The sequence below is a fragment of the Taudactylus pleione genome, unplaced genomic scaffold, assembly GCF_031769625.1.
Source record: "Taudactylus pleione unplaced genomic scaffold, aTauple2 ptg000652l, whole genome shotgun sequence".
NCBI classification, from domain to species: Eukaryota; Metazoa; Chordata; class Amphibia; order Anura; family Myobatrachidae; genus Taudactylus; species Taudactylus pleione.
In genome coordinates this window covers 4,739,245-4,756,243 of record NW_028285054.1, presented here as the reverse complement: position 1 = coordinate 4,756,243, position 16,999 = coordinate 4,739,245, and the positions used below count along the sequence as shown (strand labels likewise).

The 16,999-nt window shown below is 44.0% G+C and overlaps 1 protein-coding gene across 3 annotated transcripts in view; it reads left to right on the top strand.

The window, feature by feature from the left end:
* MDGA2 (MAM domain containing glycosylphosphatidylinositol anchor 2) overlaps positions 1 to 16,999 on the top strand; it is a 918,945-nt gene that overhangs the window by 848,869 nt on the left and 53,077 nt on the right. For all 3 annotated transcript variants that reach the window (XM_088455291.1, XM_088455288.1, XM_088455287.1), the window contains 2 exons: positions 8,957 to 9,134; positions 13,237 to 13,257. In XM_088455291.1, the coding sequence (XP_088311417.1) occupies positions 8,957 to 9,134; positions 13,237 to 13,257 (199 nt within the window). The remainder of the gene's footprint in view (positions 1 to 8,956; positions 9,135 to 13,236; positions 13,258 to 16,999) is intronic.

Below are 16,999 nucleotides of genomic sequence, written 5' to 3'. Positions count from 1 at the left end.
GGTGCTGTCGAGCGAGCACCCCTGGTGCGGGCGCTTGAATGGAGCAACAATTGAATTGCTCAGTCGGGCACCCATTAGTTAAGGCGCCCAATAAAGCAATTGAATCACTCCCCAATGTGTCATATTTAAGGTAGGGATGTGCAGGCTCGGATTAGTTTGAATTTTCCCACAATTTTTTTTTCTTTTCCCGCCAAAAATCGGGTCTCAGAAACTTGCGAAAACGTCATCATTCATGGATAAACATCATCATTCCTGGACAAAAGTCCATGAAAGATGATGTTTGTCCTTGAAAGATGATGTTTTGCCTGTTTCTGAGACCCGATTTTTGGCGGGAAAAAAATCAGAATTTGGGGGGCAAATCTGAACTTATCCGAGCCTGCACATATATAATTTAAGGGCAAAAAAATAAACAACTCTCTTTTCTGATGCCTTCCTGTAGAAAAAGAAACATTATTACAATTCAAAGTATCTTATCTGAAAAATAAATTGGAAATGGAGGATATAAACCAAAAAAAAAAAATCAAACAGTTTCTTGTTAAACCTACGTGAAACATGGGTTAGAAGATTAATTTCTAGCTGCAGTTATAAATAAAAAATGTGTTGGTCAGCCCCGATGCATGAATACGAATCATTTCTAGATAACAGAGATCGCGTTTCCAGCAACACGGATGCTATTTATATCCAAGAGCAAATTATTATCATTTTAAACCTGCTGGGACCCTAATAGGATTAATTAAAAATACAGATGGTTTTCTGTTTTCTATTCCTCTGTATAAATAGCACAAAATAGCACAATCACCTCTATGGGTTTTTAAGACCTACCGTAGCAAACAACTGTATTAATGTAGTTCAAAGTGTGAGTGGGTCTGACTTAATTATAGTTTAAAACCTACTCAATTTTCTTTTCTCTATTCATGAAGTTTGCTCTCATTACACATAATAATTAAAAAGTGAATCATGAATTCTTGTATTTAAAAATTAAATAAATCATTAATACAAATAAAATGTAAATACAATACGAATATCTGGTAGCATAGCAAATGATACAAATTCATAATTATTACTTTTGAACTTAGTAAACAGTAACCTACAGAAAATACTGCAACATCATTAAATCATAATAAGTACATATTGCCATTCGCACTGTTTGGTTCTTTTGAATTGTTTTTAATTATGCAAATTATGTAATAAACATATACAAGTTTTTGTATTCTTTTCTAATTGTGACTGTATGCTCAGGGCACCCGGGAGCTCTGTCAGGGCCCGGTACAGGAGGGTGTGGCCATGCAAATGGAATTGTGGTCATGCCCCAATGAAAATACTCAGTTTCACTTTACATGCGACAGGCGGTGTGGGTAGATATTTCTTATATCCCTTTTACACCAGAGCTAAAGCCCGGGTTATTGCAGGGTTAGCAGGGTAGCTCCTTGGTGTAAAAGGGGAAAGGGTTGGATTGCCGGGTCGAGTGACTCGGCAATCCAACCCAGATAACTTGCAATGTTTAACACAGGAATCACCCATGAAACTCTGCAGTGCATGTTCCGGGTCACGGTGACCTGGATCGTGCCGCATGCCTGCCGATTGGCCGGCTTCAGTGGTGCTTGGATATGACGTAATCTCCAAGCGTCCACTTCAACGCCGGAAAAGCCGGGTCTCTGCAGACACGGCTCGGTGTGAACGGCGCCGACTCAGGAATATCCTGGGTCGGCGCCAGGGAAATTCCGGGTCTGATCCAGATTGGAACCATGTTCCACCCTCTGGGTCAGACCCGGAATTTCGGTGTAAAAGCGGTATGAGTCAGTCCTGGCCCCGCTTCCTAATATGTTTTCCTTCTTATGTTAAATGTTGTTTAGTTGAAGGAAACACCCTTTTTCATATGCTTCTCCTGTATCCACAAAAAGACTTCATCAAATAGAAGAGTCTCAGTCAATTAATTAGCCTGTTGTCTCCTAGTAAAGGTATCCCAAACTATCAATCATCCATAAAGTAGCAAAGCAATACATTACTTGGGACATGAATAGTGTATCAAGTTTTTTATTTGCTGGTATGCTGTTCGCCCACCTATTATGCATACAAGCAAAAATGGGCGTGGCCATGTCACATGACAGGCGTGGTCACGTGTCAAAGGGGGCTGCCCAAACCGCATACCGCTGTTTCTTGGCACTCTGGGGGCATGCAGCCAGAGCCAGTAGCGTGTCGTAACGTCAGTGTTGCACTCCCGGCAGCCCTGGCTAAAATAGAGTAGCTGTCACACCGCAGAGCATGGTGACTTGCTCGGCGGCGCAGTGTTGGATTAATGACGGTGCCTCAGCGGTAAGATGATTGGGTGGTACGGTGTACCGGCCTCTGATTTCCTAATGGTATGCCGAACCGGCCTGTGCCACTTCACTTTCACCATTGAGCATGAACTTATTGTTCAGTCTTATCAATTCCAAAGTTACTTCAGGTGCCATTGAGTAAAAAGTGGTCTCGTCCTTCCCCACACCACAATTACTGGGGGGGAGGGGTGTCAAATATCCCTAGAAATCAAAGCCTGGTATGACGTCCAAGTTTACAAAGCGTTCTGTGTCTGAATTTAAGTAATTAGCTGCTTGCCATCGACACCCACATGTCATGGTTTCCGAGCTAAGGCTGCTCAGTCACAAGCAGAAATTGGGTTTTAGTTTATGGATACTCAACAGTGGTCATTTCAGGTGACCACTATACGCTTATTTTCAGTTTGGGTGTCCTGTATGTCACAGTGGGGAGGCTCCTACCTGTCCTGCTTTGCGACCCTAAATATGGCGAGGGGTATTGTGGTGGTAGAGAACACCCTTTAAAAGTCTCCAGTGTTAGAAACAGGACTGTTCATGGAAAATCAGGACACATCAGAGTGGCACCTAAATGTACAGCTTGCCAATCAGTTAGGTCCCTCCTGTATGATCCTGTGTGTGATATTAAAATGTTCTGTGTTTTATCACCCTTTTTATAGAACAGCACGCTGGCAAAGTGACACTTTTATGGACTGATTCATGGGCTGTAAAGTTTATTGGTCTTTTGTTTGACATACTCTATGAAAGTGACTTTTTCTGTTAAGTTTACTTTAAACTTTACGAAAGAAAAGTTTGTATAAAGTGGAATTATAAATTAATAATATTATTTTGTAACAACTACTCACATATACTGTACATGTTTAACAACATAACTGACAATGTTATTTTCAAAAAGTGACGTAAGAGAAAAAATAAATAAATAAAAATAAAAAAATAATAATAATAAAAAAATATATATATATATATATATATAAATATGTTTTATATTTAAATTAGGCAAAAACATTTTTAAAAACATATTTAATTATTTTAGTGAAGAAGCAATATGTCTACGGCTGGTAATAAATTCCCCAATGACAATAGATGCCCCTTAATAGACAATAGAGTCCCTCCATTGGCTGCCAGTTTTCTACCGTATTCAATATAAAATACTTTTACTTACACATAAGGCTATGAACCAAACTACACCAACATACATGTCTTCACTCATTTCAAAATATCTCCCAACCCGACCTTTCCGCTCAGCACAAGATCTGCGTCTCTCATCCCCACGCATTACTCGCTCCCATTCACGGTTATAGGACTTTCTTCGTGCTGCACCCACTCTATGGAATGCCTTACCACACACATTAAGACTTTCCTCTAGTCTCCAATTCTTCAAACATTCCCTGAAAATTCACCTCTTCAGGCAAGCATATCAGATTCCAGTACCCCCCACATAATCTTCATAGCTTCCACATCGAATTACATCCCCTTTCATGGTCCACACATAACCTCACACATTGTCGGTCTTTCACATCCTCCTGATATTTTGCCGACATTCCTGTGTGACTGGATCATGCAGCCCACCAAGAAACTCTGCATTCTGGTTAGATCAAAATGCAATATATAGCATCTATACTTATGTATCAATGCCTATTTCCCTATAGATTGTAAGCTCACGAGCAGGGCCTTCCTACCTATATATCTGTCTGTTATTACCCAATTTTGTTCTATTTATGTTTCCAATTGTAAAGCGCAACGGAATATGCTGTATAAAAAACTGTTAATAAATAAAAAATAAATAAATGCCCAGTGGCATTACCCCTCACTCCTGCCCCCCAGTGGCAATGGATCACCTGGTGGTGACATTAACCTACACCAGGCCTGGCCAACCTGTGGCTCTCCAGCTGTTGTGAAACTACAAGTACCAGCATGCCCTGCAACTGTTTTAGCATTCCCTAATAACAAAACTGTGGCAGGGCATGGTGGGACTTGTAGTTTCACAACAGCTGGAGAGCCACAGGTTGGCCAGACCTGCCCTACACCATTGCTTTTCAAACTCGCTATTTGAGACCCTAACAGTCCAAGTTTTCAGGATATCCATCTGTGCTCAAGCAGATATCCTTAAATCCGAGACTGCCAGTGTGTCTTGAGGACAAAGTTTTTGACTCGAAGCACGCCCTCGTGACATTTGACCACACCCCTGTGAGTCGAAGCCATGCCCCTTTTACGCGCCACCTATGGCTCACGCAAAGAGGACGATACCAGGGTTCATTTAGAGTCCCAGTCCTTCCCTGGGCACAGCACAGAAGAGCCAGCCACAGAGAGACTAATTCAGTCCCCTATAATATCCTTGCACTCAGAGTGGTGCAGAGATTGTTTAAAGGTTTCATATTATCTGATGTCAGAGATGAGGGAGATGTACGACCTCGTGTCACTTTCACACAGGGAAGGCAGAATTTTTGGAAGTGTCCCAAAATTGAAGATAATACAATTCCCTTTAATTGGGTACCGACTCCGTACTTCTCAGCCACTTGTAAGACATTATCCATTAGGCATGACCAATATTTATGGTTAATGACTGTATAGGCTGCATCCTCATGTACATTGGGCTCATCCCATAAAATGTCAGCAACAGATCTCTGAAAACAGCAGCTTGATATCATTGGTGGCAGCAGATGGTCAGAGCCTAAGGTTAGCGACTTATGGCACCTCCTGCACTCAATATATTTGCCACATGGACTTGCAGCGTTCAGTGTATCCATGATAGTATTATAGGAACATTTGCAAAGTCCTCAGGCATATCACGGAGCAGAAAGCTATTTATAGGCTGTAAATTCTACAAAGTGCAGATTGTATTGCTGGAACATTGTACCCCTGGCACTGCCTGTTCTACCGCAGACTTTTATTTCTATAACATTTTGCTGCAACTATATTTCTTTGTACTTTACCGATTCTGGACCTGATTCATTACGGATCGCAACTGCAATATCGATTACGCACCCAGTCTCACTGCGATAGTATGCTAATACATTGCGATCGCTATGCTGTCGCAGCACAGCATAAGGATGCCCACCTTACCTTACACACATCCATAATCCTTAGCAAGACTGCGAAACCATCGGTAACAGTGAGTACCATCGCAGCCTCACGCACACTTGCACAAGCTCTGACCTTACTCAGAAATTGACAAATACGTCGCACGCTATGAGTACTCAAGTTGCTTATGGCATGGCAGTGGAAAATTTATGCACGCCCATGCAACGGCGATCAACCGCACTGGCACGCCAGCGTTATGCTGACCACCGCCTGTCACCACCCACAAACGGCACTGCCTGTCACTCATTCTGTGATGGGTCTGCGTAGTCACTGCGATCGCTGTCCCGATTGTAGTGGCCGGTTCCCACACTGCGATGCATGCTCAGAACGCAACAATCGGCCGATTGCGTGCGTAATCGCAGTTGCGATCGGTAGTGAATCAGGCCCTCTGACTGATAACAGGATGGTGTATTCACATATCCTATGGATTAAAGAATGCATAGTGCCCAATGGAGGCCATGGCGAGCTAATCCATGACTAACCTGCTAATTCTACTGTATGAATATGAATACAGCGGGAGATGCCATCAGTCACATTTATATGCTGCCATCTAAAAAGTGGGTGCCCTAGATATATGGCAAGTTTACCCATATGGTAAATGGGAATGAATGTGCAATTGATAATGTATTTTTATAATTTGTCATCTATATCTTCCTGTTGCTTTTCCCCAAAAAACATTGATTTCAACACATTTCTAAATATAAAGCAGGTGGATGAATAAAGAGCTTTTTTGCATGGTTCTGTGTCAGCCAGGACCCCCGATTGTCAATGGTATATAGTCGTTATGCCGGCATTCAAAATGTCAATATGGATGTTATGTCGACAGTCAACATGTTGACATTCCCAATGTTGACATTACAGGGTTAGGTTTAAGGTTAGGCTGCAGTTAGGATTAGGGTAAGGTTAGGGCTATAAACTTTATGTCGACATGCAAAATTCAATATTATGACGATGTTGACATATGTCGACACATCATATGTCGATATACCATCTATGTTGACATTCTTAATGTTGACATTTCTTGCCACAACCCTGTCAAGGACATACAAAGGATCCTGATAACACAGTTTTTCACACATTGTCCAAAGTGAACGCCTCGTGTAAGATCAAACCTTCCAGCCATCCCGCTTTTGGCAGGACAGACTATGCCACCGTACCAGCGGCGTATCTATAATGGTTGCAGGGTGTGCAGGGCACACGGGCCCATGAGTCTAGGGGGGCCCCGCACCGCACAAAGTACACCCATAGTATTACTTACCTCTCCGGAGTTCCATATCGGCGCGGGGGTCCGGCGCTGTAAAAACGACTGGAAAATGGCCTCCGCGGCCATTTTCCCTGTTGTTTGCGCATGCACAGTACAGGGAAAATGGCCACCGCGGCCATTTTCCCCGTGACCTGCGCATACTCTATAGACTCTGGGCGCAGTCTAGTGCTCAGAGTCTATTACTCTGGCGCTGGCCACGCACAGCTCAGTTCGCTGCCAGCCGCCGGACAGAGGAGACTGCACACAGGCCCCCTCCTGTATAGAAACGCCCCTGCACCGTACCACAGTCGGAATATTCATCCCAATTTGTGGGGGGGGGGCTGGAAGGTATAAATACAGTAGGAATATGGGACACCCCCCGCCACCCCCCTAGCATCCATGTCCTATTTCCATTCTCCCAGTATTGAGGTACGCCTAAATGGTAAAGTGACATGAAATGCAAGGGAGATCTTACTGAATCAGGCCTCTTCTTTATTTGCTAGTTAGCAGCCCATCAAAATAATGGGACATTGGCCCTCATTCAGAGCCACTCGCTAGCGGCAGTACGCTCGTTCCGAGCGATGTTCGCACATCTGCGCATGCGTACGGTTTTTAGTACGCATGCGCGAACCAGTCAGTGCGGCCGAAAATCATTTGTACGCTATATAGCGAGTGCCTGCTATTTTGAGTGACAGAATGAGGCGTATGTGGGTGGTAACAGGGGAAGGTGCTTGAAAACGGGGAGTGGAGATCCGTTCGCAGGCGTGCTTAAAGGTCAAAACGGGCGTTTTATGGGTGTGCATAATTAATACAGCAGCGTCAATGACCACGTCACTTGTTTTTTTTTAACTCAGAACTGCTCGCAAAATAGCGGTTGAAAAAACCAACCACAAGAATAGCGAGCAGTTCTTATCCTGTTCGATGTACTCGATTAATCTAATAAATAGCGGACATGACGTATGGTGCGAGCGGCCAGGGGGCGTTTTTATCAAATAAACGAGCGTATGTTTTGCTCGCTCGTTCAGACTTAGAGGTGTTAACAGACTGCAATGTGCGAACGGATCATTTGCAAAGCCACCCCTTGTTTTTGAACGAACGAACGCAAATAGCGAACGGCTCTGAATGAGGGCCATTGTCGTGCCTGCGAAAGTCACGTTTGTCAAACTGGTCACTTTTCGGTCATTTGTGCTCATTTGCTCGGAGGGCTGCGAGTAGAAATGTCAGCGCCGGCGGCTGTGTGTACCAGAATGGAACAACCATTGAATTGTTCCGTCGGACGCCATCTAGTGGCTGCCAGCGTGCAACACACTTGAATTCCACCCATAGAGGTGAGGAGCAGTGTTAGCCGTTTATAAATATAGATTACCAGTTATTTCTATAGCGCGCACACATTCCGCAGCACTTTACAGAGAATATTCGGCCATTCACATTAGTCATATCAGGTGCAAACTACTTTGGGTTATGAAGGGTTAAAACATAGGCCCTGATTCAGAGCCGGTCGCTATTTGCGGTCGTTCGTTCCAAAAAAAGGGGTGGCTATTCAAATGAACCGTTCGCTCTTTGCGGTCTGTTCACGCCTCTAGGTCTGAATGAGCGAACAAAACTTGCGGTCGTTTTATGGATAACTACGCCCCCTGGCCGCTCGCATCCTACGTCATGTCCGCTATTTATTAGATTAATCGAGTACATCGACCAGCGTATGAACTGCTCGCTATTCTTGTGGTTAGTTTTTCCTACCACAAATTTGCGAGCAGTTCTGACTATAAAATAACCCAGTGACGTGGTCAGTGACGCTGCTGTATTAATTATGCACACCCATAAAACGCCCGTTTCGACCTTTAAGCACGCCTGCGTTCTGATCTCCACTCCCCGTTTTCAAGCACCTTCCCCTGTTACCACCCACATACGCCTCCTCCTGTCACTCATATTAGCAGGCATTCACTATTTAGCGACCAAACGATTTTCGGCCGCACTGACTGGTTCGCGCATGCGTATTACGATCCGTACGCATGCGCAATTGGGCAAACATCGCTCGGAACGAACGAGCGGCCGCTTACGAGCGGCTCTGAATCAGGCCCATAGTTTACAAAATCACAATAAATGAAAAAGTCCCATTTAATATAATAAACGGTAGCACATTTTGCAAGACGGTTTAATGGGGACCCAATTGACACAATTTATGGACTGTGACCCGCAGGGTAAGTATGCTTGCTTTATAGGACACCAGGAAAGCTGTGTTCCTGCCTAAACGCTTTGCTCATCTCTGATATATTGCTCATGAATTATTATTAATTATTGGATCCCTCTCTTTGAATGACAGGCAGGACAGCCGCGCTGGTGGGAGACAGAAATTTCAGTCGATGGCAACATCAAGAAGGGAGAGTTAATTACAAACAATCTGACCAAACTTGTCAAGCCGGAACCCTACGAAATCCGTCTGACCCCAATCAACAGATTTGGAGAGGGGGACTCAGCTATTCGAATTATCAAGTATAGTGGTAAGTGGTGGAAAATGTGTGATGCTGATGTTGAAGACGTTATATGGTATGGTGGTCAGTTCATCCCTTCTATAACACTTTGTATTCTCATATCCCATCAGACGTTCAGCACTCTTGCCCCTCCTTTCCCTGACCACCCCTCCCCATCTGTCTCACCAACTCTGCCATACTTCTCCCCTGTTTCTGGAGAGGAAGTCATGGCCCTCATCCGGTCCTCCCCTCCTTCCACCTCCCCTCTTGACCCTATCACTTCCTGTCTCTATTACCTGTCTCTTTCTGCCTGTGCCCACCTCCTAAATCTCTCCCTATCATCTGACACTGACCCCTCTGCATTCAAACATGCCCTTGTCTTACCCATTGTTAAAAAAACTTACCCTTGATCCTAACATACTCTCCAACTACCGAGCCATCAATCTCTTTTGCTTCCAAACTCCTTAAGTGTATTGTATACAACCGCCTTACCACCTTTCTTTCCTCCCACTCCCTCCTTGACTTATTTCAATATGGCTTCCGTTCTCTCCACTCCACTGAAGCTGCCCTCACGAAAGTATGCAATGACCTCCTTGCTGCCAAATCCAAGGGCCACTGCTCTCTGCTCATTCTCCTTGACCTCTCTACCACATTTGACACTGTAGACCACCCTCTCCTCCTGCAAAGCCTTCACTCTCTTGGTCTATGTGGCACTGCCCTCTCTTGGCTGTCCTCCTACCTCTCTGATTGTTCCTTCTCTGTCTCCTCTCATAACTCCTCTCCCCCCCCCCCCACTTCCACTAACAGTAGGGGTTTCCCAAGTTCTGTTCTTGGACCTCTCCTATTCTCCCTCTATACGTCCTCTTTAGGTGAACTCATCAGCTCTTTTGACTTCCAATATCATCTCTATGCTGATGATATTCAAATCTACCTTTCCACCCCTGACCTCTCCCTTCTCTCCTAACCCGTATCTCCAACTGTATCTCTGTTATCTCTTCCTGGATGTCCCAGCGCTTTCTTAAACTTAACATGTGTGAGCTGATCATTTTCCCACCCTCTTCCATTACCTCACTTCCCACAATTTTATTATCTATTGATGGCATAATCTAGCCCCAAAGTGCGCTGTCTTGGAGTTATCCTAGACTCCTCCCTCTCCTTTAAACCACACATTCAGGACCTCTCACAGTCCTGCCATTTCCATCTCAAAAATATTTCCAGGATTAGACCCTTCCTCACCCTGGATGCTACTAAAACGCTCATCCACTCGCTTGTCATCTCCAGATTGGACAACTGTAACCTTCTCCTAGCTGGCCTCCTAGTCTCCCATCTCTCTCCACTACAATCGGTCCTCAATGCTGCTGCTTGGTTCATCTTCTTCTCCAAACATTCTTCATCTGCTTCCCCTCTCCTTCAAGCCATACACTGGCTCCCCTTTCCCTTAAGGTGCCAATTCAAGGTTCTTACCTCACCCAATCCTCTCCCGCTTACATCTCTGATCTCATCTCCCTTCACACTCCCGCCCAACCACTTCACTCAACAAATGCATGCCGCCACTCTTACCAACTGATTACTTCCTCCCACTCCCACCTCCAAGATTTTGGCAGTGCTGCCCCCTACCTTTGGAACTCTCTCCTTCTCCCTATCAGACTCTCCACCTTTCTACAAATCCTCAAATGGGCTCTCAAGACCCACTACTTCATCAAGGCCTTCCAGCTCTCATCCTAACCCACCTCATGCGCTTTCCTCCCTATCTTCCCCTTCTGTGTCACGCCTGTCTGTCTGCCTGCCTCTCCCCTTTAGAATGTAAGCTCTCACGAGCAGGGACCTCTTCCTTCATATGCTTCTCCTTACACTTTCTTCTACTCCTCACTCCCCATAAGGGCACCTAACACGTGACTGCTAACTCCCGGCTGCTTATTGTGAGTGCTTTAATCACTATTGCAGCAATGTATATAAATCGTGTCCATGTCCTGCACTGTAATGTACTGTAAGTTACTCGTTTCTTGTTCACTTATTGGTTTGTACTATGTAAGGCGCTGCGGAACACTTGTGGCGCCATATAAATAAAGGATAATAATAATAATGGTGGTCAGTTAATTCCTTAAGTTAAAACTGTATTAAAAAAATAAGCATGAGCTTACTAAGTTGAAATCCATTGGTGAACCTAAGGGCTTGATTCTATATATTAAAAATGTCTCCTGTATTAGGTTGTACTCTACTTGTATCAGTATATGACATGTTCCAGCACCTTCTTACTCTGCAAACAGTTCAGTATAGATCAATTCAATATCATTTGGGACATAAGCTTTGGAGAGAGATAAAGTGGATGGAGATAAAGTACCAACCAATCAGCTCCTGTCATTTTTCAAACGCAGCCTGTGAAGTGACAGGAGCTCATTGGTTGGTACTTTATCTCTCTCCAATTTATCTCTTCTCAAGGCTTATTGAACAGGCCCCATTGTCTTTTATTTAATCAATAACATAGCCAGAGATACCGATTTTAACTCCATGGGGTAAGTGTAATAGCCTGCGGGCTGCGGGCTGCAGGCATTGGCGAGTTCCGTGTGAGACTGCCCGATGTTTTAGAGTAGCAGTCATTTAAAAGGCAAAATCAACCTGGTTTTGCCTTTTAAGCACTTACCTGGCATGGTCGTATTTTACCAACCACACCAGGCTGTGCTTTATCTGATCTGATCGCAATATCTGGTCGCAGCTGCTGCTCTCTGAGGGACCTTCCGGCCCCTCTTCTTCCCTGTACCCTCCCCCAGTGTCTGCTGTACTGGCGATCACTGCTGATAGGTCAGCACAGCAGGACCCCCCACTCAGCGGCTCTAGCGATTAGCAGTCGCTGGGAAAAGGTAAATAACCCCCCCCTCACCCCCTAATGTGTACCTGGTGCCAGAAGCTACTATGAAAAGGGAAGTTGCGATGGTCGCGATGTGTCCAGATGCTCCGATGGTGGTGATCCGATGTTTGAAAAGACGATTTTTTACAAATATTAAAATTAAGTCACTTTAGATAAGTTGAAATACATGTTCTTCACCGAATTCACTCATAAGAAAAGCTGACAATTTCTGAGTGTTTTTTAGAAAAAGAAATTGTCAGTTAAGTGGTTAAGTGACTGCTACTTTACAACATCGGGCAGTCTCACGTGGAAATTACAGGTACCTGCAGCCTGCCGGCTATTACATATACCCCAGGTGTGTTTGTAATGCTGGACACATACACACTGAGCCTACCAGACTGCACCAACTCTGACCAACAGTGTGTGTGTGTGTGTGTGTGTGTGAGTGTATCATAGTTGCCTACCCTCCCGAATGGTTGGGAGCCTCCTGAAAATCGGGTGTTGCTCCCATCCCCCCGGAAGAGCGGGCAAATCTCCTGGCTGGCGCAACCCCTGCCAGTGTCCGCTCACCCATTTAAGTGGCTGGTTCGTGGGAGCTAATGACACGATTCACGCTGAATCACGACATCGTGGCCCTGCCCCCGGCTACACAATGCCGGTAATCTTCGCATTGTGTAGCGGGGTGGGCTGCGATGACGCGTTCGCACGGCCCCTCCCTCAAAATTGTGTCACGCCCCCCTTCCCACCCACCGCTGTACCAAGCTGGCTGCCTCCTCCTGGAAGAGGCAGCCAGATTATTGACAAGGTGTGTGTGTGTGGATGTACCAAGCCTTGGAGAGACACAAAGTGGAGAAGTTGCCCAAAGCAACCTACCTATCATTTATTGAGCACAGTCTACCAAGTTAGAAGCTGACTGGTTGCTATGGGAAACGTCTCCATTTTAGCTCTCTAAAAGGTTTGCTACATTTCCCCCAATTATCACATACAGTATCTTCAGCTCTGATAAACCAGAACATTTACATAGTTACTGTTCTCTAACTTCTCTATATCAGCCAGTTATTTTAGATAGTCTGGTGCCATGCTAGAAGAAGAGATAACAGCTTGCACTCTAAACTCAGTCAGTCAGTAAAAGGCATCTACTAAATTCTGATTCTGTTGAGCATGGTAGAAGTCTGCCCAGCTAATGATATGTAAGTACAATGGGTAATAAAACATGGTATAGTGAAAGTATACACACTATGTGGGTCTTCATGTACTCATCTATTTTTTTCCCTGGTTTTTTTGCAGCTCCAATTAATCCACATTTACGTAAGTACCAAGAGAACTACGACCATGCTGAGTGAATATTGTTGCATGTATTCATTGTTGCTTTAATGCATAGAATCCTTTACATGTGAAAATTGGTTGCTATGGGCAACACCAACACTTTTCATTTTAAGAATCTTTAGTAAATCTGCCCCTTTGTCTGATGACACTAATGATGCTCCGATTTTAAGGTTTTTACCAAACACATCTATGGCCAAATATGACAGAGATCCGATAGTTTGATGGTCGGATCGGTCCATATACAGTATGAGCTCCTTTAAGGCACAGTATAAATAAACAGGTGGACTTTTACCAAAATGTAATATAAAGTAACATGTTCATGAAATGAAAAGTAACTGAAAACGGTGACATATTACTGTCAAACACATATTTTCATTGTATTATGGGCCTTATTCAGGTTGGATCGCTTTCGCACGCAGCCGGTCGATGTTTTGTGCTCTGTGCATGCATCGCAGTATGCGTGCATGAACCGGCGGCTGCGATCGGGAAGCAATCGAAGTGAGCACGCAATCCAATCGCATAGTGATGGACATGGGGTGACCATTTAGGGGTGGAGAGGGGGGGTGGTTGGCGGAACGCAGGCGTGCCTGTGTGTTTGAATGCCATTACAGGGGCATGCATAATTAAGCCCCTATGATTGTATACTCTGTACTCTGGCAGAGGTCTAGATGGCGACAGGAAGTTTAGCAATTTGTGAGGTAGGGTCAGGTCAACCACAACTGTGCGAATGGTTCCGATGTTACTCGATGGTACCGATGTTTTTGCTGACTTGCGGATGCATGTCATGGGATGTGGGCGGCTTTATACAGTGATGGGCGTCTTGGTATAATGCTGCGGTTGCCGTGCGATTGCATTCATTAGCATATTTTCGCGGCTAGCAGGTGCGTGCGAATGCAGCCGTGTGATCCAACCTAAATAAGTCCCTATGTGTTTTGTTCCAGGGCATATTCACTTTTCCTTTCTACTGCTAATGGTCTAGTTTTAGTCACAGGCTGAATCTCTTCAGTGGGGGGATTCAATTCATTAGCTCTCGGGCCAAGTGCCTGGGAGTTACACAATTTATTCCCGCCCAGGATTTGCCGCGTTAAATTTCAGCTCCCAGGTTAAGTGCCCGACATACTGTAACATGGACTGTAACCTCAGGAGGGTGCGAGCAGAAATCCGCGATAAGTGCAGCCTTGGGCCTGGTTGCAGGAAACTAAATTACCGTAAATTAATTGAATCACCCCCAGTAAGAGCAGCAACAGTGACACCTGCAGTTTATCAAAAACATTACAGTGTATACTGATGTCTATTAATGGACAGCCTTTATCTCATTGTAAAATACAGTACAATACCTATTATGCACCTATTATGCAGTAGTTCAATCAGTAGCCAGTTGGTGACCAAAGGCCTTTATGCCTGGACCAGGCCAATTGTTTGCTATGCACTGTTGCACTGGAGCACGAAGTGCCCACCGGGGGAATGCAGTGATAGGGGCCCATGCTTTGAGGTGTGGCCAGTTACCACAGCGGATGTGATCAGCCCCCACAGAGGCTTGGACAGACAATGGAGACCATGTACCTGACCCTATAATAGAGCAACAATGTATAATTCAAGTGTACAGTCTGAAACCTGACATTAGAGAAAGTGGTGGGGCCCCCAGGCAGTGGGGCCCACCAGGGATTTCCCCTGTACCCCTGTGGGCCAGTCCAACCCTGGGTCTATGCCCTCCCTGGCAAGTGTCAGACAACTTGGTGCTGTTGTCTAGCCCCTCCCACAGCAATACATGAAGCTTCCTTCTTCCTTTGTTTCCATCAGTTGTTGAGCCGGGACTTGGATCCAGTAATACCCAGGCTTGAAACTACATGTAGCTTATGTGTGTATATATTAAAAATAAAATAAATATATATATATTTATATATATGGGTGTATATATATATATTCAGAGGAACTATGCAATGAAATAGCTCTTTTTGGGGGTGGGACCCCCATGAATCATTATACACCCATGAATCATTGCATTACACTGCTAGAAAATTAGGCTATTGAGGTTAGTCAGGAGGGGTTTTTAGGTACTCAGGAACCCCACCTGTGTGCACCACTGCTCTACTATTAATAAGCAATGGGTATACTTTAAACAGCATCAATGAGCTGAATGTATGCAATACATAATAGAATGACCCGCTGATACATTTTTGACAAAATGTGTATGTGAGGCAACAGGGAAATGTAAGATATTTTCTGTCCAGAATTTTTAAGCGTGAGAACAAAAGTTCAAACATTGACCTTTATGGCTACTTTATGAATTTCTTTACTTAGAAAAAAAAAATTAGCACTCTGTCTCCTCCATATAAAGTTCACTTCTCTTTCATTACTCTGCTTGTGAACTTCGCTAAGCCCTTAACTCTGGCAGATTTCTACTCTTCTTTATTTATTTATATAATTATATAATGAACGCTGTAAGGCTTATCTCACAGCGCGGTGTATGTACTACAAATGTCCTGTAACCGCAGCAACCAATTTCACCTTTCCTTTCATTAGTCTAAATTGCCCTAGATGGACCAAAGAGTGTTTGCTTTGAGGTAAAATCACATTGGCAACGTGTGTTGTATTATCTTAATTTGTGTCTGGAGATTTATTTGTGCGCATGAACAAAATGTACAATTTTCACCATCTCATTGCTGTAATTGCCTGCAAATATCCTCCTGCAACTTTTAATTATTGTGTTTTCTCTCATGGGTTTTTTTTTCCGGATAGTTATAGTCATGTACATGTGTGTGTTTATGTGTGTTTACGTGCCTGTGTGCGTTTTGGTTATTTTTTTTTAAGTATTTCCTTAAAAATTTATCAAAATAGCTAAATCATATTACTTGGACCTCTTTCTGTTCCTATAGTATTAATTAACATCAAGAAAATTAATTTACAGTCATTTTCGTCCACTTCACAGCACCTGAAATCACAAGGGAGGGACTTAAATGCAATCCAAAAATATGCAAGATCAGTTTCTTAGATTCGAGTTCCGAACTTGGCGATAAGACCCAAGTGCGGGCTTGGTTCTACACGGATCCCCAAAGTGATCCGAACCGGGACACAGAACCCCAAAGTTTGGGTATGTTCAGTTATCAGCAAAACTGAACTCCTCATCTCAAATATATATATATATATATATATATATATGCATATACGTGTGTATGTGTAGTATTTCATGAAAATATGTAGTTCGAAAATCTGCTTAGAGAGGAAAATATGGCGCACTTGTATGACAAAGATCTACTGTACCAGTAGGATAAAGTTGTATCCAACCCATAGAGCACAGTAGAGCTGTGTTATGACCATGAACAAGACAAATATAAAACTCAGTTTGATGAAAACAATGACTAGAGAGCAGCGAAATTTGTAAAACTACAGAAAATACTCTTCACAACGCATTAGGCTGTGGAATTGTGCATATTTTTGGGCCAGTATTATGCATTAAGGCCCTCATTCAGAGCCGCTCGCTATTTGCGGTCGTTCGTTCTAAAACAAGGGGTGGCTATTCAAATGAACCGTTCGCTAATTGCGGTCTGTTCACGCCTCTAAGTCTGAACGAGCGAGCAAAACTTGCGGTTGTAATTTTGAAAAATACGCCCCCTGGCCGCTCGCATCCTACGTCATGTCCGCTATTTATTAGATTAATCGAGTACATCGCACAGCGTATGAACTGCTCGCTATTCTTGTGGCTGGTTTTTCAACCGCTATTTTG